Source organism: Antedon mediterranea, chromosome 5 (genome assembly GCF_964355755.1).
Source record: "Antedon mediterranea chromosome 5, ecAntMedi1.1, whole genome shotgun sequence".
Lineage (NCBI taxonomy): Eukaryota > Metazoa > Echinodermata > Crinoidea > Comatulida > Antedonidae > Antedon > Antedon mediterranea.
In genome coordinates, this window is record NC_092674.1 from 25820920 (window position 1) to 25845562 (window position 24643).

Consider the following 24643-nt stretch of genomic DNA (forward strand, 5'->3'; position numbering starts at 1 on the left):
ACAAAGCGTTCAAAATGTACATAACGGCTACTAGTACTATTTCTGTTCTGTGTTTATCTATAATAAGCACACGCTGTTTTTATTTACAGTTGTCCACATTTTAAATAATAAAATAGTACTGCTGTCATTTTACGATGAAATATTATAAACAATGTATGTGAGATATCTGAATATGGGATATTAAATTACAGATAAATATTGCCAATACTTGTGTATAATCATCCTTTTCCGCGTTAAATTACAGAAACTAGAAATAATATACACGAAACAGATCAGGGTTACACATATTTCGTGCACAATTCACGTGAAATATTATTTATCCAGTCAATTATGTCGGTGATGACGTGCCGAAGGTGATAGATATGGAAGGCAAGAAGTACATATAACATAGTTAAATATTAAAAACTTGAGAAATAATATACACGAAACAGATCAGTAGGAAGGTTTACACATATTTCGTGCACAAATCACGTGGCGCAAACCCTAAGAATGATTAATATATCCAGTCATATTTTCGTAGCAATTATATCGGTGATGACGTGCCATAGGTGAAGAAGTCAAGAAGGCAAGAAGTAAAAGAGAATTTTGTAGAATTTGGAATATAGTTTAAAATGTTTCAAACAATATTATAAACTGTATAACATAGTTAAATATTAAATCTGTTACAGAAAAGATATTACGATTATTAAAATATATTACACTCGAACATAAACTAAATTCCGGGCCTTCTGCATCTAGCCTACAATAGCACATACATAAAATACTAATTTTCTGAGATGTATAATAACCACTGGCATTATTAAACGTAAAATGTGTTTTATTTTCAAGGTGCACTTATGACCAGTATTAAAATAATAATTTACGATTATGACTATTAAAAAAAATGAAAATGGAATCAAGAATATTTCAGGAATGTTTACTTGGGAATGTTAGTAAAACTGTGAATAAATTAACATGAATTGACACATTTTAATTTTGAATTTACATTCACAAAATATTACATTATACTATTACAGATAAAATATACAAAACAGGTTTAGGTTAGGTTTTTACTAATAATTATGGTAATGTTCTTTTTTAAAGGTAATCTTCTTGCATATAAACTGATGTTAAACATATTGTAACCATTTTATAATAAAGTTAAACATTATTATTAATTGCATATTAGTACTTGCACTTGACCGTATGTTTAATCTATTTATATCATCCTTTGTATGACTGACTGTCCATTTAAGTTGACCATTGATGGTACACCATTTCTGATTGGTTAATCTGACTATAATTAGATACATCCTACCAATCAGCAAAAGGGTCACTTGTATCCGATACACCTCCAATACTATAAAAATAAATAACTACAAATGTAAAGAATTAATATTAATATTTATAGAACAGTATATCAGGGAGAGTTAACCGAGACTTGAACTTTTACTTTATATGCAGGTACACAACCATTAGACCACTGACACAGGCACATCCAGATGTAGACCCACCCACCCCCGCCTCCCACCAAAAAAAAAAATAAAATTGGAATGCAACATATAGGAAATAAGCTAAGTTTCATCACTTCATTTTACAATTTTTAGACACTCAAATAATTTACTCTTTCCTCATCCTTCGGATGGGAGATACAGATTTGGTTACATACACTGTGTCTTGTACCGAAGAGGTCACCCAGCAGTATTAAAACCTCAAAGTTTATACTATAACTTTGAGGTTTTAATACTTCATATGAATATGACCATGAAGAAGTATTTATTAAAAAATTTAATTAAGTAGCGGGAAATTATCAATAAAATCAAAATGAACTGACAACAGACTTTTACAAAGGGTGTGTTTTCCTGGATGGGGATTGGGTTGTACTGTCTAATACTTTGATGTGTTTCCCATGATACTACATGAGTAATACACCACCATTAGTTACTCTAGACAATTACAACAGACAATGCCCTATTCAAAAGATCGTTTCCTCAATTATGAAACACTTGTCGATCTATTAATAGTTCATTACTACATCTCACATTAATGCTGAAAGGACTTCAACATAATATTATTGCTCTAATAGTACTTCACAATTGAGTTTATGAAAAGTATTTTCATGTTGCTTTCCCACGAAGTTTTTTAAAGCTTTAATTTATAAATTTACACATTTTTTTTCACCCCTCATTAGAAAAATGTAGTGATAATCAGTGAGTGGCCACAAAAAGTTTAACACAATTCTATTTTGAGAATTGAGGGGGCATGGTACAATCAATCTTTGACCGTACGCTGCAATCGCGTCTAAAATAAAAACACTAATTAAAACACGTTTGTAATCTTAATTAATTTTTATCACTAACAATTAACTTCTAACAATATTTACATCATTTTAAATCTGTAGTTTCCCCTTTAAGTTCTGACTATTAATAGTTCATTACCACTTGCACTCAATTCTTAATAGGACTTTAATATTTAATGTAATCGACATTAATGTTTCATGAAACCTAAAAAAAGCACATATTATTAATGAAGCTGATATTAAAAATTTAATATCTAGAACAACAACATTTTGTAGTCCCAGTTTTTAGCCAATGTATCGTATGGTTCATAAACAGAAGCATGCTTCTCTTAAATACAAAACACTTGTATGTCAACGCAAGCACTAAGATGATGTTTGATATTATAAATGTTCTACCTTCTAATTTCCGTTCTAGACTGAAATTAGTAAAAAGATAATAGTGTGGCACATATGGCGTTTCATACGTATAATGCACTTGTCAATTGTATGACCCACTATACGACCCCCGGGAGAGGTGCGTCATTTGTCCGATGTGCGTCATACTTTTGAATACCATGACGCACCCGTGCGTCAAAAAGGTGACTTACCTTTAGGTGACCATGACGCACCCATTTTGACGCACTGTGACCATGTTGTTTATGATATGGTGGGTGGTAAAGTGACGGACATTGACACACCTTGTTCATTGATGTGACGTACCATCTAGGTTTTTTGACGCACCCCTGCGTCAGTAATTATTTGTAAATGACGCACCCATGACGCACCTCTCCCGGGGGTCGTATAGTGGGTCATACAATTGACAAGTGCATAATACTTTACTCTCACAAAAGTCGAAACACGGCCTGGTGGACTAACAAAAATACTTGGGGAAAGTCCAGAATTTGTTTCATATGGCATTTCGCAAGACAAAATTCGAAACGAAGAATGGTTAACTAACATAAAAAAGATAATACAGACATGTGGCAAGTCTAGAATTTGTTTTGTTTGTTTTTGGTTAATTAAATCTCTCTGAAAGCAAAAAATGGGGTATATTAACTGACTGAATTGTATTGTACTTGGAATTAAATAAAATAATAAATATATAACTAAATAGTTAATCCCACTCGAACCCAGAAATGAGAAATTGCAACCAAGTATGTAAACAACCAATCTACAATACCTAATAATGTCAATATTTCAACTGACCATATTTAAGCACATGACTACCATATTTGGGTACATCACTTTTTTTCAAACTAGTTTGATAGTGTAGAGAGAACTTTAGAAATCATAACAGGAAATTAAAAAATAAATGAATCAAATCATGCAGTAACCGATTAGGCGTAGTCGTTTGGTTTGAAACCAATGACTAGATAAAAAGATGAATTGTAATGTAGAAACAATTACAAGGAAGCTGTTAAAAGTTGTAATTAATTAATTAATTATGTACTGCTGGTAATTAATATCCAACATCCTCAAAAACCAATTAACAGATGAGAAAAATAAAGTCTACAAAATTACATGTTTTATGTTAAATAATAAGTATTAATGTTTGGGCATCAGCAAATCCTAGTAATGTGGCCGAGAAAGGACTCGAACAAATGACCATGGGATAGCATTTTTAACAAAACTACGAGAATAGATTAGACACAGCCAAAAGTAATAAAATAGAGAGAAAAAAACATCTTACCTCTTGACATCAGCAACCTCAACATAATCAGGACTGCCTAAATCAAATGTTCCAAGTTTTTGAAGTGATGTTTTATTCTTAAAAAATTAAATAAATTAAAATAGCAAATGTTAGTGAAGATTAATGATATTGTAAAAGATGGACATTTTTCTTTACCTTTTATTGGTGCAAGTTGACAATATTTTTTCTACTTTTTTTTATTAGCCATTTTAGGCACAAAAATCATTTTTTCAACCTTTTATAGGCATTTCTGTTAATAGTGGTTTAAAAAAAAATCTTAACAAATAATAACGAGAGGCAAGCATGATTTAACGTTTTGATCACGAATGATGATCATCAAATAAAGATCGCAAAACGTTGGATCATGGCTTGTCTCTCGTTATTTGATGTCAGTTTTATACTATGTTATTAAAACATAATCAGTTCATCTATTGGTTCTTAACAACAAATGCTTGGATTTGCTTTAACAAACAACAACAACATACCTGCTTGCTGTCTTGTTTTTCTTGTACCATCTTCATATACTTCTGCATTATTGGATCTATTTTACCATCATCTTCGTTTTCTTCTTTTACATCACTCTCTTTTCCATCTAATCTATCCTTCTTATCATTATCAACTTCTCTGCTTTGTTCACCAGCTTTCTGTGATGCCTACGAAATGTGATACATCTATAAAGCTCTGTCTACACTATCTAACTAGTTTGACAAAAGAGTGTGATGTGCCCAAATATGGTAGTGATATGACATCATCATGTCCATATATGGGCACATCACATTGTTTTATCACATAAAGTTTGATAGTGTAGATAAGGCTTTAGAGAATACATTTTGTTGAAAGGAAAATAATTTAATATCTCATAATTATATGCATTTGGTTTTGTTTTCCTATTTGACAAGGTGCTTTTTAGTGACCTCTGTGACCAAGCCCTCTGATTTTCTCATACCTCTTGTTTCTCAAGTTCTTCCAGCATTTTCTTCTCTCGTTCCCTTGCTTCTTGTTCTTTTTTCTGTCGCTCTTCCATTCTTTGTATCCGACGTTCCTCCCATTCTTTTTCATCTTGTTTTCTTTTCTCTTCATCTTTTGCAAGTTGTTCAGCTAATACAAAAAAAAGCATATTGTTAATATTTATAACACAATAAATGTCAGTGTTGGTTTTTAACATGAACAAAGATCAAATAGGGTAATGATATGCCAAAAGGTGGTATTGATATGCCCAAATATGGTAGTGGTATGACATCATCATGTCCATATATGGGCACATCACACTTTTGTTGCCAAATAAACGTTGATAGCAAGCTCTTCTGTAGTTACATTTCTTCCATGAAGAATCCAAAGAGATTGACTGATCAAAAGAAGGTGTTTTCCAAGCCCCATCTAGAGATGGTACACTGACTTCAGCTACTGGTTGGTGATTCGAAGGTTTATTCCAGGCACCATCCAAAGATGGCATATTGACATCTGATGATTGGCCAATAAAGTTGCTAGCTCCATCCAACAGAGGAATAGTGCCATTTGCAACATCTTCTGGATTCGTCATAGCTCTGTCTAGAGATGGCATGGTGACTTCTGCTGCAGAATGCTGATCAGAAGATTTTTTCCAAGCTCTATCCAGAGATGGTGAATGTAATGCTATAGACAACAAAAATAAAGTATGCAATTACTGTAAGAATATTATCAGTATAATAGAACTTGGATAAGGACTATAAACTGTAGGTCCAGTGTACACATCTAGCTCGTGTGCACTTTAAAGAACCTAGTACATCTTTCGAGATGAGTAAAGGTTTACCCCGGTGTACTAGTACATCACAGCCACTGATCATAACTGGGCCCTCTGGGAGACTAGTCTTTGACTGAAGACGTCACCCTGTTCTGAATATTGTACTAAGATTTACCAAGAGTCCTCAACATTTCTTTAGAAAACTTACCATTGATTGGATCAGAATATTCTTCAACATTAGACAGATGACTTCCAGGATCGCTGTGTCTAGTATCTTCCCTTCTTAGAGCATTGCCATTCTGTACGAATCCAGATGAAACTGGTGCATGGTCATCCTCAACTTCTCCATTAATGGTTGGAAGACTTTGAATGTCATGAACTTGAGGAGTGTCTTGAGCAGCCCGATACACTTGATGAAAATCTTCAGTGACCCTGCGACCTTGTGGTAAATTTGGGATGCTGTTGCGGCCTTGTAACAGGCCTGTTGTGATCTGGTCAAGCGGTTGAGAAGTAATGCCAAGATCCACACCAGATGATGGCATTTCTGGCATCCTTTGATTCCGGTAGCTTGTACCAGTTGATGACTGATGTTGTGATGGTATACCACTGTTTGAAGGATCAGTTCTACTGCAGAAACAAACAAAAATAACTAATCCTTAATTAAAAATAGAAAATAATTGATGATGCAATTTGATACCCCAACATGTAATTTGACATCACAACATGCAATTTGACATCACAACATGCAATTTGACATCACAACATTCAATTTGATATCCCAACATGTAATTTGATATCCCAACATGCAATTTGATATCCCAACATGCAATTGATATCCCAATATGTAATTTGATATCCCAACATGCAATTTGATATCCCAACATGCAATTTGACATCCCAAAATGCAATTTGATATCCTAAAATGCAATTCGGATCAGATCCTGCAATTCTACATACCAACATTTAATTTGACCAATCCAGATATGCAATTTGACATGCCAACATGCAATTTGACATCCCAAAATGCAATTTGACATCCCAACATGCAATTTGCAATCCCAACATGCAATGTGACATCCCAACATGCAATGTGACATCCCAACATGCAATGTGACATCCCAACAACATGCAATCAAACGCTCTATCATCTACACCACTACAAGCACTCACCCAACAGGGTAGATGCCACTGTGACCACCTGCATTCCAACGGAGATCACTAATACTGTATGTATTAGAAGACACTGCTGGCAGTTGAGAGGTAGAAGTTACAACTCCAGATCTTCGCTGACGGCCTCCAAAGGTAGTCAGGTTATCATTTGATAATTCTGTGATGTTAAAGCATGATTATTTATTGGAAAAGTATACAAACATTATCAAAAGCTATCTATATTTTAGGCACACTGGCAATGACTTCAAACTCACTCCCCTCAAGAAGCGCACAAGATAATTGTTTGTTAGGAGAGGAGTTGAATATGAGGAGTTTATGAGAAAACATATGACATGATTTGAACCCCAGGACTGAAGTATCAGTAGCGAAGCACCCAAACCCTCAAGTTACAACTTGACATTAACAGGAAGAACATGCAATTCCTCTATAATCTAATTAAAGCATTTAGTGGACCCTGGGGAAAATACGGTGTTCTATACCAAAGGGCCCGTCATATCTTGCATAGTACGATAAACACATACCTGTTTTAAGTTCTGGTCTATGCCTTGATGTCATTGAACCTCGTGTTGGAGACAGGATGCTACTTATAATGCGTTTTGGAGAGTTTAAAGCATTTGGATTTGACAGTTTGTGTTGAAAGTTTTTGTATGACTGTTCTAAATTCTATATCAAATAATAAAAATAATATGATAAAAGTTATTATTACAAATCGTCCATAAATTACCTTAACAGGTCAAAGTTTACAATAAAACATTGAATTTAACATTTACGTTACATTTCTGGGGAGAACACATCATAAAAATAGACATTTTCTTAAGCTCTGTCTACATTATCAAACTAGTTTTTAAATAAAAGTGTGATGTGCCCAAATATGGTTTTGATACGCCCAAATATGGTAGTAATATGACATCATCATGTCCATATATGGGAACACCACAATTTTTGTCACATAAAGTTTGATAGTGTGGACAGAGCTTTAATGTTAAAATATGTAAAGAAAATTATGATTGAATTTTATATGTAATGAAAATTGAACATATGACTTACCTCTGCTTCCCGATCCAACGAGCGGAAGCGTTCTCTGGTGTTTTCCAGGAACGCCAACGATGTATCTGGTGTTGGACTTTGTTCCCAAGCTAAAGAGGTTTCAAATTGATCAAGGTGTTCTAGTATTGGTTCATGTCCAGCTGAGGCTGTTCTGATTGGTAAATAAACATCTTCATCGTGATGGCCAGAGGTCAATGAATTTGAATGTATATTGGGGCCAGTTGATGCAATGTCATGTACAGGGACATCCCTATTTAGAAAAAGAATATTTTTTTTTTGTTGTATACCATTTTGATCAATAGTTCTATTTGAAAACCTGCATGTCACAACGATCTCTAGAAGGAATCGAACCAGTGACTTTTAGCCTACAGGTTTAGAGCTTTAACCATCCATCCAGCTATTGCTGATCATTAGGGACCTTCAGACAAACATATACACAAAATACTCTACATAAACAAAGTCTTATTACAAGTCTTTGAGAGAGGAGTAATTTGGTCCTTAGAAAAAATCCTGACATTTGATGGGACTTCAACCCAGGACCCTTGGAGTGGTAGCCAAGCATCATAACCACCAAGCCACAACTCCATTCTTGATAGAATACAATATACAATATACTGTCTATATCATCATGAGATTGTTAATGTAATTATTGACTGTAATAGTATTATTATAACACTATTTAATATAATTTCAATGAAATCTCAATTCATTTGGAAAAAACCAAGTAGAAATCCTCATTTGTATTGGGAAACCCTAGCAAGGAGACACTCTCCTATGAATCGATGTTTTAACATTACGACCAACTTTATATATATATATATATATATATCTATACAGCTCCATTAAGAAGGCATTTTGCTGGGTCCTGATGATGTTCTAATTGAGTTTAACTTACTTGAAATGGCTACTTTTATTTGGTTTTCTGTAAACTTCATTACTTAGAGCAGTTCGCGTTTCCTGTAGAGCAGTTCTGACTTCTTGCAATTCACGATTCATCTCCTTCATTTGGAGAGTTTGCTCATCCAACTGTCTTTGAAGTTCACGACTTCTATTAACCTGTTCAAAATAATATCAATGCCCAAGAATTCTGTTAATGAAAATAACATTCTGTACCTAAAGCCAGGCTTATTTGACACAGAACTCAACTAAAAGGAAATGGTTGCTCAAGAACGGTTACTGTATGTCGATTTTTTGAGCTACTGAAAGGAACTTGTGTGCAAGTGCTTATGTCGACACTGGTACCGATTGTAACTAGACGTGGATATGATACTGCATACGGACGCAATACATTTGTATAGGAACCAGTGTGTGCGCAAGCATTTGTATGGTTACGTGGTTATATCAAAATGATTGCTATAGTTCTGTGTAGACATAATCCCGGCTCAACCAATGCTAAAAGTTTAAATTTGTTATCATAGCAAGCTTTTCAGTACCACGCAAGTTTTATATGGCAAATAAACATTACACCATGTGTTTTCCAAAAAGGAAATAACATACAGTTAAGAAAGACTATGTTGTTACACCTCACTAGTCTTTACTTCCTTTTATGGAAACACATGTTGTACTGTAAACTTTACTATACTTTTGTTAAGTTGCCTTTCATATTATTCAGAGTAAGGACGCATACCAACTGCTTTGCAAGATTTAAAAGGTGGATGGATACAAAACTCCTATTTAAACTACCCTGTTTATTTTAATATGATTTTCTATAACATTATAAATACATAGAGAAAGATGATATTGTGTTTAAATATAAAATGATGTGTGTATCATCATCATGTTTTTATGGTCACATCACATTATTTTATCAGATAAAGTTTCATAAAAAGTTTACCCAGAAAGAAAATAAACATCTTACTTTACCTCAGACTGAAGTTTTGAATTAAGCTGAGCTTCTCTGCTTTCCATAAGTGCCTTCTCCTGTTTTATTCTATCCCTAGCCCGATGCAGTTCTGCTTTCATACTAACAACTTCATGCGAAGGTTGCGAGGCTTGCATCGATAGTAGCTGCATTCGTTCATCTTGTCCTTTTATACACGGTAAATAAAATGTTAAGAAAAAAACATAATGCTTGATAATTGAAAGTAATTATCGCTATGGAAACTAAGTAAACAAATTAATTTTCCTTTTCAATCTTCAACAAGAACATTTTTGTTAAATAATGAAACTACAATTATTTCACAATGCGTGTATTAAAACTTAATTTAATTTCTCCATTTGGCTTATTTTGAATGACCTCAGTATAAGTACCTGTATGTATTTCTTGGTAATTAAGCATACGAATGGGTATAAATTGGCCATCGCAATTCTATAACCTTATGCAATGAGTTTATTCTAAAGACATTATTAAATGAATTTAAATGGAAAATTTAAGAGAAAATCATCAAAAATAAACTTACGAGCTAATTCTGTTTTGTATTCATTGCTGCTTTCTGCAAGACGCCTTTAAAATTGAAAATAATAGATCAGTTACCATGAAATAAAGGTCAACTTTATAAAACTTTGTCAAGTCGATAATTTTGCTTAAGTCAGTTTTCAAAATAACTTAAGCAAATAAAAAAAAAAGAAGATATTTAATAAAAAAAAAACGATTAAATACTAATAATGTATTTGAAACACAAAAAATGAAGGTTAAAATATTCTAAATTTAAATTGGCCATATCAAAGTAATATTAAAGTTATTCACTTTAAGTCGAAAATTTGAGCCAAAAACAACAAGTTTACGTAATTAACAGGTAAATTAATTTGATTAGATTTCGTCTGGAAAATCGTCGCGAGCAAAAGTAAACAAAGATTTCAAACCACGAATATGCATTATGCATGATGCTAATTAGGATTGTTCACAACTCGTCATGGTTGAGAAGGTGTTTTCACACAGATCGCGAGAAAGTTTTATGATTATGCATACAAAGTGGCCAAACAAGCGCGTTGCATTATGAAATATTTTTTGATCAAAAACTTAGATTTTTTTTTTCAACTAATTTTTGGTGAAAGTACTATTATGATACTTCAAAATGACCCACTTTTTTTTCGAAATATTAAAAAAAATAATTTGGGGAATTAGTCAAAGGGACAATACATCTACTTAAGCTTCTTCTTAACTATATTTACGTATAAAGTAAAATGAATGTTCTACAAATACCTGCCAGTCCTTTTTTTACTCAGACTTGCTAAGTTTTTAACTTTTAAAATAATTTAAATATTAAAAAAACACATTAAGACTAAGAATGATTACATTTTAGTGTTTTCTAATTCCCTCCTCATCACTGCATTATTTTCCTTTAATTGCTGGTAGTCTACCATATCTCTCAGTTTCTCTTGCAATAATTCATTGTTTTTATTTGATGAAATCAATTCATTCTTTGCACCTTGGTAGTTGTTCTAGAAATGAATTAAAAATATTTGATAAAGTTAGCTAAATGACAAACAATTTCATGCTAAAATGTATCATTTGTGATGCTGGTCAGTGGGAATAAAAACAAAAAGCTAACACAGTTACAGTTTAGAACCACTTATTTGGGAACCCCTATTTAGTGGACACTTCTACAGTACTACTAAATATATGTTTTAACACTTAAGCTCTGTCTACACTATCAAACTAGTTTGACAAAAAAAGTGAGATGTGCCTAAATATGGTAGTGATATGATGTCAACTTGTCCATATATGGGCGCATTTTTTGTCACATAAAGTTTGACAGTGCAGGTCAACTCTATTTTAAAACTCTAATATCGAACATAGAGTCTTTTAATCTAAAACCATACAACGACAAGACATCCACTGGTTCAGTTCAAAACCATTTTAAGGTAAAATTTTTAATTAATTATTTTCTATCCACTCTACCATTTTCATATAAAGATACCATGGAACCACGTCAGGTCAAGTTCAATATTGAATATCGAAACGTGGCAGGCTATAGGCACTTGACCTTTGACAAGATCGCCTAAAATTTATAATTTAAAACTACGATACTTAGTATTGTATATTCAGGAATAGCTGCTCCATAGTCTCTTTGCTTTTCTTCCTTATATCTTATTCTTATTAACTCAAAATTATTTTTACTATTACATTACTATTTAAATGCCTAGTGTGTAAACATTATTGACATAATTTCAATAAACATCCACATACAGTACAACTCTTCTTAACAAAATTTTTTCAATCTTCTATCAACTAAAAGTCGTAGTTAGTCATGTCTCGGGTCACATTCTATGGTCACCGTACAGATAGGCTACTACATCAGTACTTCTATGAATGGATGACTAGTTGGTGACAATAATGCTAGTTGGTCATACCCAGTACCGTTTTGATTTTACGATCATTCGGGAAACCGCCTCACAACGTTTAAAGCGGACCTTAGTTGGGTCCTAAAGTGTCCCCTAATTAGGGGTTCTACTACATTTACAATATATTTAGATTTATTGGAGTGATAAAATAAGTAATTTTCAGACCTGTATTTCTTCAATTCTTTGCTGTTTGTCTTTCAACTGCTGTTTAATTTCTTTGTTCATCTCGCTTTCTTCGTTTAATTTTCTCGCCTCGTCTACAAATTAAATTAAAATATTGTCAAGGTCAGGGCTTAGCTGTTTCAAATTATTTTCTTCAATATCAATCACTTATTATTATCACGGAATATTATAGATTTTAAATTTGTATTACCATTACTGCTCGTCTATGTAAATTGGCCCTTAGGGTGTGAAATAAGTGTTGAACTACAGTATCTTTTGCATTGTAATTTTAGGTAGAAAGGGCATGACCCATCTATGGTAATAATAGACTAGTCTTACCTCGTACATGTCTCTCACGTCTCTCTACATCTTCAAGTCGATCCATGTACTCTTTCCTCTTTTTTAAATCATATCTGAAATGATTTGATTTATAATATAAAAGCTCTATAAATAATAATAAGGTATTTCTTATTTTGTAAATTTACATTACTAGATGGTACGCTCGCTTCGCTCGCGTACCATCTAGGTCGTGCCCACAGATGGTTCTCGAATACACAGTAATTTCTCCAAATTTTTGAATTTGTGTTTTGTATGTAACATTAGGGTTGAGGGATGGGAAAGCGGATAGGTACAAAGAGGAACAATTTTTAAATATATTTTTTTCATGTTTTATAGGCCTATAAATAATATACCTCTAAATACAGTAAAACATTTGCGATTTAATACTTTGTTAAAACTGTCACTGTCATAATCGATTGAAATATTAAAGTAGGAAAATGCGAAGCCTCCTCGCATTTTTGTGGCGGGTATTTTTCAAGATGGACATCCATTAGACAGTGTATACCACGATCGGAAAACACCCCTATTTGGGGCAAATCGTTGAACCTAAATTCGTTTTAATCGTCAATAACTAATTATCTAACTTAATTTAATTAGTAAACAGGGTTACATCAGGTGGTTAAAATCAGTACCGAAAGTACGAACCAACTTTATATACCATCGAGTAAAAATTCTAGAAGTAAGGCGCGATTTACCGAATGTTGCCCTTACGTAAATTTATATATAGATACTATATAAATTATATTAGTATAATGACAAAATACTGGAGATACTTATTATTATTATTATTTATAAAGCTCTTATATAGTGTATAAGAATATGTAAATTTACAGTGTTATAACTGTAACCACTATGACGCATATTTAACACGACAGATTTTGTAAGGAAGAGAGGACCTTAAGAGAAAGATGGAGTTCGATCCAGAAGCAACAAAGAAAAAGTGAAACAAGGATGCCGAAGATTGATGTATTTTGACCCATCCATTTACTGTATTTTTGCCATTCTTTATTGAACTACTTTAATATGTGTACAGTAGTTACAACACACACATTTAAGTAGAAAGTGTTATATAAACATTGACACATTAAAGTACAAATAATTTGGAAAACAAAGCTTACTGAGTTAATTGTTCTTTTAAACGTTGTTTGTAAGTTTCTTCTATGTTATGTACTGCCGTTTCCCGCAACTTTAAATTCTCCTCAACTGCAATTCGTTTGTCTTCTTCCAACTTGGCAGCTCTGCATAATAAAAGAAATAAGTTACGAAAACAAAAGTTACATTTGCCAACGTAAACTGAAACCGTTTTTCAACAAATAGTTTTTTTTAAAGTTTATTTTGTAACCTTTTATTGATCTCCGACTCTCTTCTGACCTCTGCTTCCTTTGACCTTAACATCTGAAGTTCCTCAAGTAAGCTTTGTCTTTGTGAATGCATTTCTTTCTGAACAATCTAAACATCAAAACGATTTGTAATCAATTTTCGAGGCAGTATGGTATATAAAGTACATACCACCAATTAAGTCTATATGGCCTTATTACGTTGAAACACTGGTTTTCGTTTCACCGAAGTTAACCAACTTTGGGCCTGTTTAGAGCTTCAATTGGAATAGCGTGTGCTGTATATGGGGAGCAGGGGCATTTGAAATCAGCACTTCTGACTCATATGGCAGCCCCCCCATCTAGTATCTACCTTGGACGTATTGGCTCATCCCTTTCCTCTGGTCAAGGTGGGCACTGCATGAGAGAAGCCATTGATCAATGATAGGACCAACCAAGGAAGCGTTCCACTGAACTACAAAACCACAGGACCAAAAAAAAAGTGTCCCTTTAATATTGGTTGGGTGCAGTGTTAAGACATATATACACTACAGTATTGTTTCTCATTTGTTTTACAGGAAAGTGTTGCCCTGAACCTCTAAAAGGGATCTTTATCTTTAATGCAATGCTAAGACATATACAGTATTGGTTCTCGTTCGTTTTAAAGGAAGTTTCCACTTAATAGAATTCTCTTCCTGAATAGAGGTCTCCTGATGGAGGGGTTACACTGTAATGGATCTTATACCTGCTGTTGCTGCTGAAGTCTTTCTGTTGCATTGCGTTCCCTTTCTTCTAGTGCTTTGCATTTCATTCCGTACAACTGTTCAAGCTACAAAGAAACCACTTTTTATTATTAATAATAATAATGGTAGTATATATATATATATATATATATATACAATGTTTCTAAACCGCTTTACACACAAAAATCATCCATAAAAAGTAAACAAACAAAAAGAAGATAAACAGAGGAACCATATCCACTTGAGTGAAAATGCATCTGTCTATTAATTATATTTGGTTGAAATTTAGTGCAGGACAAAAGTATATTAATTAGGGGTGGGGCATGATAGGGGCGGCACGCTCTCTCTTTTGACAGCTAAAATCAAATTATGAACTACTTTTGTTTTTTTATCAAGAATAATATTATAGCCTATTAGCTCTCCAGTAGCGTATCCAGGATTTTTCCAAGGGCTAAATATTGTGAAAAGAAGTGCTGAGCTTAATTTTATGTCCCATCTTTTGAATTACAATTTGCAAAATGCAGGGGGCCCGGGCCGGCTGTCCGCAAACCCCCTGGATCCACCCCCTCCCCTCTGTTTATTTCTTTCTGGTATCAGTCATAAAAAGACAATTGGGATCTTACTTCTTTTCTTGATGAATCTAGCTTCACTCTAAACTTCTCACGTTCTTCCATTTCAATGTTACGACATTCATTTTCCTTGAATCTTGTAATCTGAAAATTTACAATATCTGATTATTAATTATTATTGATATTATTATTACATTATGGTTTATATATTTTATTGGAAAATAAAAACTGAAACTGAATATCTGCATTTGATAATAAAACAAATTCAGGTTTTAAAAAAAATGTTGTAATCTGAAAATTTGATTCTTAATTAATTATTAATAATATTATATTTATTGATTGATATTATCATTACATTATGGTTTATATCTGTATTTGAATATAAAGCAAATTCAGATTAAAAAAATTAATTTTTAATAAATATACAACATTTTTGCAAATCCCTGCATTTTAGCTGACCTCAAGGTTAAGTTGTTCCTTTGACCTTGTTTCAATTTCTCGTTGGAATGACAGCATCTTCTCAGTGATGACATTTGACCCTTGGAAATCTTCTCCTTGGGCTCGGCTCCGGAACTCTCTGTCAACATCTTCAAGTTTATCAACTGAAAAAAAATAATTTTATTCAACATTTAGTTGGCTTACCTAATGAAGAATGTGAAGAAGGAACAGCTTGTACACCTTTTTGCTCTCTGACCCTCCAGAGTGGCTATTGACTATTTCATTATTCAAAATGTGCTGTTTCATTGTGTCACTTATATCATTTTTATAGATACTGTACAGTAAATCCATAAAAGGTAATAATATGTCCATATTTAGTTTGCTTACCTAATGAAGAATGTGAAGAAAGGTCAGCTGTACACCTTTGCACTCTGACCCTAAACAGTGGCTATTGGGTATTTCATTAAAATGTGCTGTTTACATTGTGTCAATTATATCAACACATACTGTACAGTAAATCCGTAAAAGGTAATAACATGTCCATATTTAGTTGGCTTACCTAATGAAGAATGTGAAGAAAGGTCAGCTTGTACACCTTTGCACTCTGACCCTCCAGAGTGGCTATTGGCTATTTCACATAATAGTTCCCAAAGAAAACCTGTGCAGTAAACAAAGCCACATTGAATAACAATAACTAATAAGGAATTAATGAAAATAAAAAGGATGAACTGATTATTGAATCCCATTATGCATTGCTTTTTTAATTAAGTCTTGAAATAACATTAAAAAAACAAACCTTTTGAATGGTAAGTTGGCTGTGATGAGGCCTGCAACAAAATAATAATGAATAATTGTTGCATTGCCATACGTAGTGCACTATGTATTAGGAAACAAAATTTGACTATCAAATATTGGTAAATAGAGCTAAAATATGACTTACTATTTTTCTGTACAACTTAGAATCTGGATTTATTTTAAGTAACTGAAGAAGATCTTTTGTAGAAAAAAGCTGTAAAGAAAAAACTTTATTTATTTATTTTTTAAAATTTATTATTTACACTATGTATTATGTCGGTGATTTTACATTTAATAATTAAATTAACAAATTCTAACAATGCTCACCTTGTCAGAAGCGGCACAACTCTCAGGCAAGAACACTGCTAATGAATATTCATACTGGCACCTTCGAAGGTGATCAGCAACAAGACTGTTAGATGCCCGATGAAGAAGTGAATTTTCTTCTTGAAGAGGCACTGTAGATTTAGAGAAATCTTGATTGAGGGCCGAGTTCCTGAGCTCAACTACTAACTTGCTTCTCAGTTGTGACTGAAAAGAAAGTTATTAAAGATCAAAGTTGAAAAGGAGGTCAAGGGTGAAAAGGAGGTTAAAGTTGAAATGGACGTCAAAGAAGCTACTCAAGAGTAGATGGTAACCACTTGTCACTTTTGTGATTTAAAGTTACTGTCATATTAGGGTCTAGGTCTAATACATTTATGAATCAGTATAGAACTGGCACAAAGTTCTGTTTTAATTTATTTTTTCAATTTTTTATCTGACAAGAGGACCAATTAAAGTGTGTTAGACAGCGGTTCTTTTTCAAATGATATTCTAGCTTGGCAGGGGGAGCTAAAGGATTCAAAAGTTGCGGGAATTAGGCAAATCACATGATTATGATAATGCATAATTATGAATTTATTTACTTTGACTTTTAAAAAAAGCATATTATTTACCTTTAGATTTTGAATCACACCTCTTTCCTTGAATGATTGATAAAGCTTAGTTTTAAACTCATCTGAAGTAAATTCAGCTTCCTCCATTTTAGGTAATAATATACTGTAAATTCAAAGCATTAAATAGTTACTGGATAGGCCTACTGACACTTACTTAATTTTTCTCTTAAAAAAGTAAAAAGAATTGTCATTGAAATCAACAAGATTTCATACTTTAAAAAAAGTTGACAACCTTGTTTTATCCTTATTTAACAGTCTGACCAGTGTACCAGTTTTTCTACCAAATTTATATTAAAATACTAGACTAGGCCCAGTAGGGGCCTATCAGCTAGATCGGGCCCAGGAAGGTAGGGTATTGGGCAGCCTCGTCGGCGTGTTCGGATTGATAGGCCTAGCCTAGGCTAGGTTCGTCAATTCATCCTATAATACAGTCTAATTCTTATGACGGCTCTAATTGAATATATTTCCGGATCTAATATCCTTACCTTTTAGATCACAACTATACTTTGCATTTTCTCTATTATCAAAGAAGCGAAGAAACAACAACAGGGAGGCACAGAGATAATATCAAAGATATATTTTTCAAAACAATGTTTACGGAAAACGAATCTCCCCAATAGGCGGCGCTATTCAAAATATCAAAAGATGTTATTTTTAGTGCGACTCTATAGTTCACTATGTCGGTCTGTCTGTCTGTCGGTCCGGTATCACTATGCGTTTTAGCACGCGACTTATGGCTGTTGGCCTTGTTGTTTGTACACCGTGCTTTTTTTTTTATTTTTGGTGGATGCACTCAATTATTTTTATAATAAATACACACAGCAGTATTTTAAATAGAAAATAATAGATTAATTTAAATAATAGAAACATTTAATTTATAACACAAATTCAGAATGTATAAAAAAAGAAAAAAAAAACAGTACTAAAGTTCAATAAAACAATTTATTTTCACATTTTATGTAAACTGTTACCCAGTTGAAGTATAGTACTAAAATTATTATAAAGTTAGCAAAATTGTACTTTCTTTGTTTTTATTTTTGAGCAGTCTTTTGTTTTTAAAGCGAACACAGCAACTTTAAATATAACAAGTCTGTTGGATATCTAGATCTTCTTCAATAAACAATTGTATTTGGTTTTCATTTTTTATTATTCTTTTAAAACTGTGAAAGTTTTACTTTAGAATTCTAACCATTCATTCATGTAAACACAGTTTGATGGGGAAATAGCGCCACCTTCATGGCATTGATCAAATACGGGGCAAACTCCGCATGGTACACGCACAAGTCCAGTCGGTTCTATTAGCTTCCCAACGGCCCGATACAACTTGACCTCACCAGCGTCGGATGACCCTCCTTGCCCGGCCATTATTGTCATTTCGACACTTCCATCGAAGATTAAAGTGTTTAAAATTGTCTCTATATCATCTACAGAAAGTTCTACTTTACTTATTCCCAACTCGGAAATGTACTTCCAAACTTCTTTTGACGATGCAAATGATTTTAGTTGAACACTTAGAGGTTCCAGTTGCATTTTTTTTGCAAGTTCAACTTTTTGACTCAAAAATTTCAAACACTGCTGGTTTAAAACATCGACAAATTCTGCTTCAAAGTCTTGATCACTGTACCACGCGCCACCCGTTACGCTGCGGTCAGGCTGTATGTTATACAACATGTAAACTTTCTTCTTTGAGGCGCCAACTGATTTCACCGCTTTGATTAGTTTTCGTGTTTCTAAGTTTTTCAGGATTTTATTCACTTGAGTTTGAAGAATATTACTGCGATATCGGATGTCGCGTATCCAAATTCCTTTATTTCCAGATTCTTCAATTATTTGATATACCAGTTTTTCTTGGTTATCTGCACCTTTAATTTTAGCAGACGATGTTGGATCTTTAGCCCTGTACATTAACTCTGTACTTGTCTTGACTAGGTCGATTTTACCCGTGGAAAGCAGCCTGTTGATGGCCGAAACACGTTGCTGAGCACCCACGTCTGGTAGGTGCTTCTGAATAACGGAGTCGGCTACACCTTTTGAGTTTTGCCTACAAAGTTCCATAATTCTAACTTCAAGCTCCATGACGTCAGTAGGTTCTTGTTTTACTGAAGTACTTGAAGAAGCCATTTTAAGGTCTCTTAAATTGATAATGGTTATTTTACAGAAGATACTGTAAATGAGCTAGCTGCTCTCTAATCTATCCTCATGTTTATAATTTTGGTCAAAGTTCATTCATTCATAAATAATCTTAGGTTGAGGGCGCTAGACATGAACACGTACTTTTAGGTTCAATGTCTAGCGCCATCACCTTAAACAAAGACAAAATTACTGAAAAATATTATTCCCCTTCACTAGGTTCTGTTTCCACGGACCAGCTTCTTAACTCGGTAGTATAACTGAATATAAAAAGTTCAAATAACGTTCAAAAGTCAGCCATAACAAATATTATCCTTTTATTTAGATTTAAATATAGTTGTCAGACCTTTTTTGTTGTAATAAAATGAATTCTCAGACGCATGGAGAAAGCGGATGTAAACAAGTTATATTGCTCAATAAAGGTACCCATACAGTTACCGTTAGCTTTTACCTTACGCCAAAAAAAGAATGCAGTCATTCCATAGAGCTGGAATTATGTCCCCAATAAAACATTTAAAATAGTACGTTTTAGTCTGATGAAGTGTTTGTGAGTGTGCCATTTGAATTTAAGAATAGCCTACAAAGGAAGTATTTAGGTTGTGAAAAACTTCAATCTGGAATGGCGCCAGTCCCCTTTAACAACAAATTCAATAATTCCATATGGATTCGTGATAGAAAACATTTTTATACTCGAACAAACTTAAAAATATTAAATAAGATTTATGAATAATTATTATACATTGACAACTCCATAGGTTCAAACATTGTTTTATTCTACCAAATCACAACAAATCAGATACAAAGTTGGAACAATGTGAATTCTGATTAATTATTGTCCTTTAGACGACCGGCCATTCTGTAGGCTCTCTACATCGGTATGTTTGGCTCGTTGGTCTAGTGGTATGATTCTCGCTTCGGGTGCGAGAGGTCCCGGGTTCAACTCCCGGACGAGCCCATTTTGTATCCTTTTGTTCTGTTGAAAGAGAACATATTGTAAGTATTTTTTCCTTAATCTATAGCGTCACTGCAACTAACGGATCAGATTGTTGTAAATGGTATTATGAGAGAACTTTCTTCCTGTTTTAAAGTATTTGATGGTCTTTTCCATCTTATTTTCTTCCTTTGTTATCGTTTTATACTTATATGAGTTTATGAGTTTGCCACTGTTTGGGAGAAATTTGTAATTTCTGTCTAAACAGTTACTGAAGGCAGGACGCAGGAGGTCATATTGTCTATCTGGACGGTCACATTACTTCAAAGCATCCACATAGATTGGCGTGATGTAGGCACCTTTAGTATATATGGCTCGTTGGTCTAGTGGTATGATTCTCGCTTCGGGTGCGAGAGGTCCCGGGTTCAACTCCCGGACAAGCCCTTTTTTGTTCCGTTAACATTGACCATTATTGTAGGCCTACCAATGTGTTATCTTGGATTGATTCCAACACCCACATTATAATTCGGGTAAAAGAAAAGTGTTGGTTATTGTAAAACAAGTTAGTGGATGATCAGATGACGCACTAAAAATATCAATTTTACAAGCCTATCTATTAATTTTTTTTATTTCGTTTTCTAAATAAATAAGATTGAAAAATAACAACTCGAAACTACAACTTTGTAACGACGCTACTCCAGTATATTATTGAGTTATTTCTTTCGTTTAATCGTCTTTTTTTACAGAACACTTAACGTCTTCCTTAAGCCTCATTTTTCTTTCTTTTGTGGAAAAACGAATTACAAATAGCATATATAACATAACATAATAACACACGCAAAGAAGTCACTTACTTTAGATGTTTTAATAATAACAGCTTCTTATCTTAAAACATAGATATAGGTAATATTCTATCGAATCAAAGACATAGCAATGTCCAAAAGCTCGTGAAAAGTAAGTAAACTTGATTTAATGTTATACAGAAAATTAATGTCATTTCATCTGATACATTATGATGTGAAATCTACTGTATCAAATCTACTATGCTATCATACGCCTATTTATTACTAATTAGTTGTATTGGTTTGATAAAACGAAAAGTTCTGCGTAGTTCAATATTCGTCAAAACGTTACTGAAAAAAAATATAAGAATCAGAATAAAATTAGAGGCTAAATAGTATCGAAAGTTTTGGATACGAATTTTTTTATTCATATTATTTTAACAGTAATATAGCATGTCAACTAACTTACCATACGCTTCTTTCGTGACATTACCAATTTCTATAACAAAAATATCGAATAAATATAATTATGTTATATAATATTGTTTGATTATTTAATTAACTCATTGTGTACCTTGGATGAGTCGTCTACAAGAAAATAATTAAAGTCATGTGATTTGTCAATTACGTCACGTTCGTCTATCATGGCAAAATAGAGATTTTTCTTAGTATAAATATGTATCCTGCATTAGTTTAATTGTGTACTTTCTTTTAACAGTATAATAAGATTCTGAATCTTCTGATTAAAGACTTACCTTTTCATATAGTCATCTTTTTTTCCAACGTTACCAAAATCTGTAACAAATGCATCGAAAGATGTTAATAATAAATTTTCTTTTTTTGTGATTTTAATACATGACACCTTTTCTTCAATAAATTCTAAATCAAGTTAATCGACGTAAACAACTTACCAATGGCTTCTTCTCTAATTTTACCAGAAGCTGTTGACAAAATAAAACAATTACAATATCAATTCTAGTCTAGATTCAGACAGCCTAGACAATATGTCGGTCGGTTGGTTGGTTAGTTGGTCGGTCGGTAAAAACTAAAACTAAAATTTACGCACGCGGATGCAGTCATGTATATGACCTTGTTACAGCAATATTATTCATATTAGTTAATTAGTTATTTTATGAGACTTACCTTTAGCTTCTCTCTCCATTCTACCAGAAGCTGATGACAAATGAAATGTATTAATAGATTAAGTTTAGTCGACGGTGTTTAAAAGTTGTTTTCGTATTATATAAAGAAAATACTTTAAGTTAAATCTGCAGAGTCATGAGTTTGTATTGCACGATGACCTAAAGTATGAAATAATATTCAAAGATTTGCATCGCGAATTAAAAATATTATAGTAAGAGTCAGGTTTGCTGTACACCTTTGTTGCTGAAACGGAAATAATACAGTTTGAGGATGTCTCAACTTCACTACCTTTTCGAGAACATGGTGTAGTACTTCAAACTTAATAGTTTAATTTCAAATTACAAACATACCATGAAGCATGTTCCCCTTGTTTATCTGCGGAGTGTTATCTATGAATTTAATGAAAATAATATAATTATACGGATACGATACTGATACGATACAAAATTATAAAGGGGTTAAAATTAAACTACAACAGCTTTTCATTGTGGCCACCTCAGCACTCTCTGTACATGTACTTTTGCCATGAACATGTTCACTAACCCCATCCATTGCTGTGTCGTGTGATTATTATAACTAACAATGAAAGAAATTCCTCTTTTTGAATTTAACTATTATTATTATTATTGTATAACAATGTCTGGCTCATTTGAGTTACAGAAAAATACTTTGCTTAAGCTTCCTCCGCCCAGCATTTTTGATGAATATTGTTTGGATTGTAATAATGATTTTGATTAAACAAACGAAACGATATAGATAGATATTCTGATTGTTGTAACAAAGAGGCCACTTTATGGTAGAATGGTTTATCGGTATTCAAAAAAATAGTTTGAACTTTCGGCTCCAACTGCTGATTTTTTTTAATGAGTTTGGCTTTCATTGCGTGAGATTCACTAAAGAGTAACTTATTCAGAGATAGTTTTATATTTATACTTACCTACTTTTCCCATAAGCAAGGCGTCAGTGGTTAAGGTGCCGACTGTAAAGTCTGGTGTTAAACGAAAGAAATGAGACAGAGAGACAACCATGTAAGTTACGATTAGTACAAGTGTTTAATGGCAAAACAACACGTCCTTTATATACAGTAATACCTAGCACGCCACCACTCAGGTGTGTATGCAAATTGGGGTCTAGCGCCACCATATTACATCCCTCTTATCGACAAAAATAGAAAGTTTTTTTTTAGATTTTTTAGAATATAAACATTTAGAATATATAACAACATCCCCTTCACAGCAAACTTGAAACTACTAGCAAAATATCATACAGTCAAAAAAAAAACCAGAATTACCACGAGGACTTGCAGACTAAAATTGATAGAGGTCTATTTTATAAATATTTATTTATTAACTAAACATAAAAACAATAGTCCATATATGCCTATACTTTACACGCCTTTAATCAGAATTAATTGAACTTTACTTACCGCCGAGAAGAGATCATAATGCCAACTAAGTGTGTACAAGTTAATACAACTAAATCTGAAGTAATATTTAAACAAATGCGTCACAAATGTAACTGTTAGTATAGTCTATATAAAGTTAATATACAGAATATTCTATTTTAAAATAAGGGGTTAGAATATCTATATATATATATAGCCATTTAAGATTCAGTTTTGGTGTTTAAAGCTCAATTGTAAGTTATATTATCTTGCAATTGCCCAGAGGCGATGGAGGTATAATTTACGACACTTGTACCTTTTCAATTATGGTATATTAAATGATAACGTTACTTTCCATTTCTTCTTTCTGAATTTGTTATGGACTAATCTATTCAGATAATTTTCACAATTGCATTTTCTCTCCATTAAATAAAATAATCAATCGCATCTACTGAATGCAGTGCTTTTATTCATTCTTTTATTCAGCTTAGCCTACCGTGTCCATGGCTCTTCTTTAAGATTTTAAGAGAAACAATAAACAAATATCAAAAGGGAATTATTTGTCCAATGCTACTGGATCTAAAATAAAAACCATACCATCAACTTGTTGTAAGCTATATATTCTACACTAGCAAAGTAGAACAAACTGTTGTTTGCCATTATGATAATGTGCATGTTTTGTGTTTGATAGGCCTATATTTAAGTAAATTACTAGTTGTCTATTTGGAGGAAACTCAAGCAAACTCGAGCAAACTTTGTCATTAACACGTTTCCCAAAGTTTGCTAGTGTAGACCAGTTGTACACTAC

General features: G+C 33.0%; 2 protein-coding genes and 2 non-coding genes across 4 annotated transcripts; 2 read left to right on the forward strand and 2 right to left on the reverse strand.

Moving 5' to 3' along the window:
- Positions 1-10: 10 nt before the first annotated feature.
- On the reverse strand, positions 11-17615 carry LOC140050097 (centriole and centriolar satellite protein OFD1-like). Its single transcript, XM_072095118.1, has 25 exons — positions 17466-17615; positions 16858-17061; positions 16676-16744; positions 16532-16562; positions 16295-16393; positions 15757-15899; positions 15352-15441; positions 14731-14814; positions 14012-14118; positions 13788-13907; positions 12670-12743; positions 12334-12425; positions 11120-11265; positions 10284-10327; positions 9748-9911; positions 8780-8940; positions 7885-8134; positions 7359-7500; positions 6838-6994; positions 5876-6294; positions 5262-5579; positions 4894-5045; positions 4433-4600; positions 3948-4024; positions 11-1339 (listed from the first exon to the last, which is right to left on the reverse strand). The coding sequence occupies exons 1-25, from the start codon at positions 17550-17552 to the stop codon at positions 1294-1296; spliced, it is 3444 nt and encodes a 1147-aa protein (XP_071951219.1). The 5' UTR covers positions 17553-17615; the 3' UTR covers positions 11-1293.
- Positions 17616-18465: 850 nt separating this feature from the next.
- On the reverse strand, positions 18466-19663 carry LOC140049227 (DNA-directed RNA polymerase III subunit RPC6-like). Its single transcript, XM_072094066.1, has one exon. It carries the CDS (start codon positions 19584-19586, stop codon positions 18642-18644), a length of 945 nt encoding a protein of 314 aa, XP_071950167.1. The 5' UTR covers positions 19587-19663; the 3' UTR covers positions 18466-18641.
- Positions 19664-20478: 815 nt separating this feature from the next.
- Trnap-cgg (transfer RNA proline (anticodon CGG)) lies at positions 20479-20550 on the forward strand. The gene has a single exon. It is a non-coding gene; the product is annotated as a tRNA-Pro (tRNA).
- Positions 20551-20898: 348 nt separating this feature from the next.
- Positions 20899-20970, forward strand: Trnap-cgg (transfer RNA proline (anticodon CGG)). The gene has a single exon. It is a non-coding gene; the product is annotated as a tRNA-Pro (tRNA).
- The last annotated feature ends 3673 nt before the right edge of the window (positions 20971-24643 follow it).

Coding starts and splice junctions, on each gene's coding strand:
- LOC140049227 (XM_072094066.1), bottom strand. CDS start 19,586: ATGGCTTCTTCAAGTACTTCAGTAAAACAAGAACCTACTGACGTCATG.
- LOC140050097 (XM_072095118.1), bottom strand. CDS start 17,552: ATGGAGGAAGCTGAATTTACTTCAGATGAGTTTAAAACTAAGCTTTAT. Junction 15,442..15,756: donor AGGAACAACTTAACCTTGAG/GTCAGCTAAAAT, acceptor GTAAATTTTCAG/ATTACAAGATTCAAGGAAAA. Junction 11,266..12,333: donor AAAGAATTGAAGAAATACAG/GTCTGAAAATTA, acceptor ATTCATTTCTAG/AACAACTACCAAGGTGCAAA.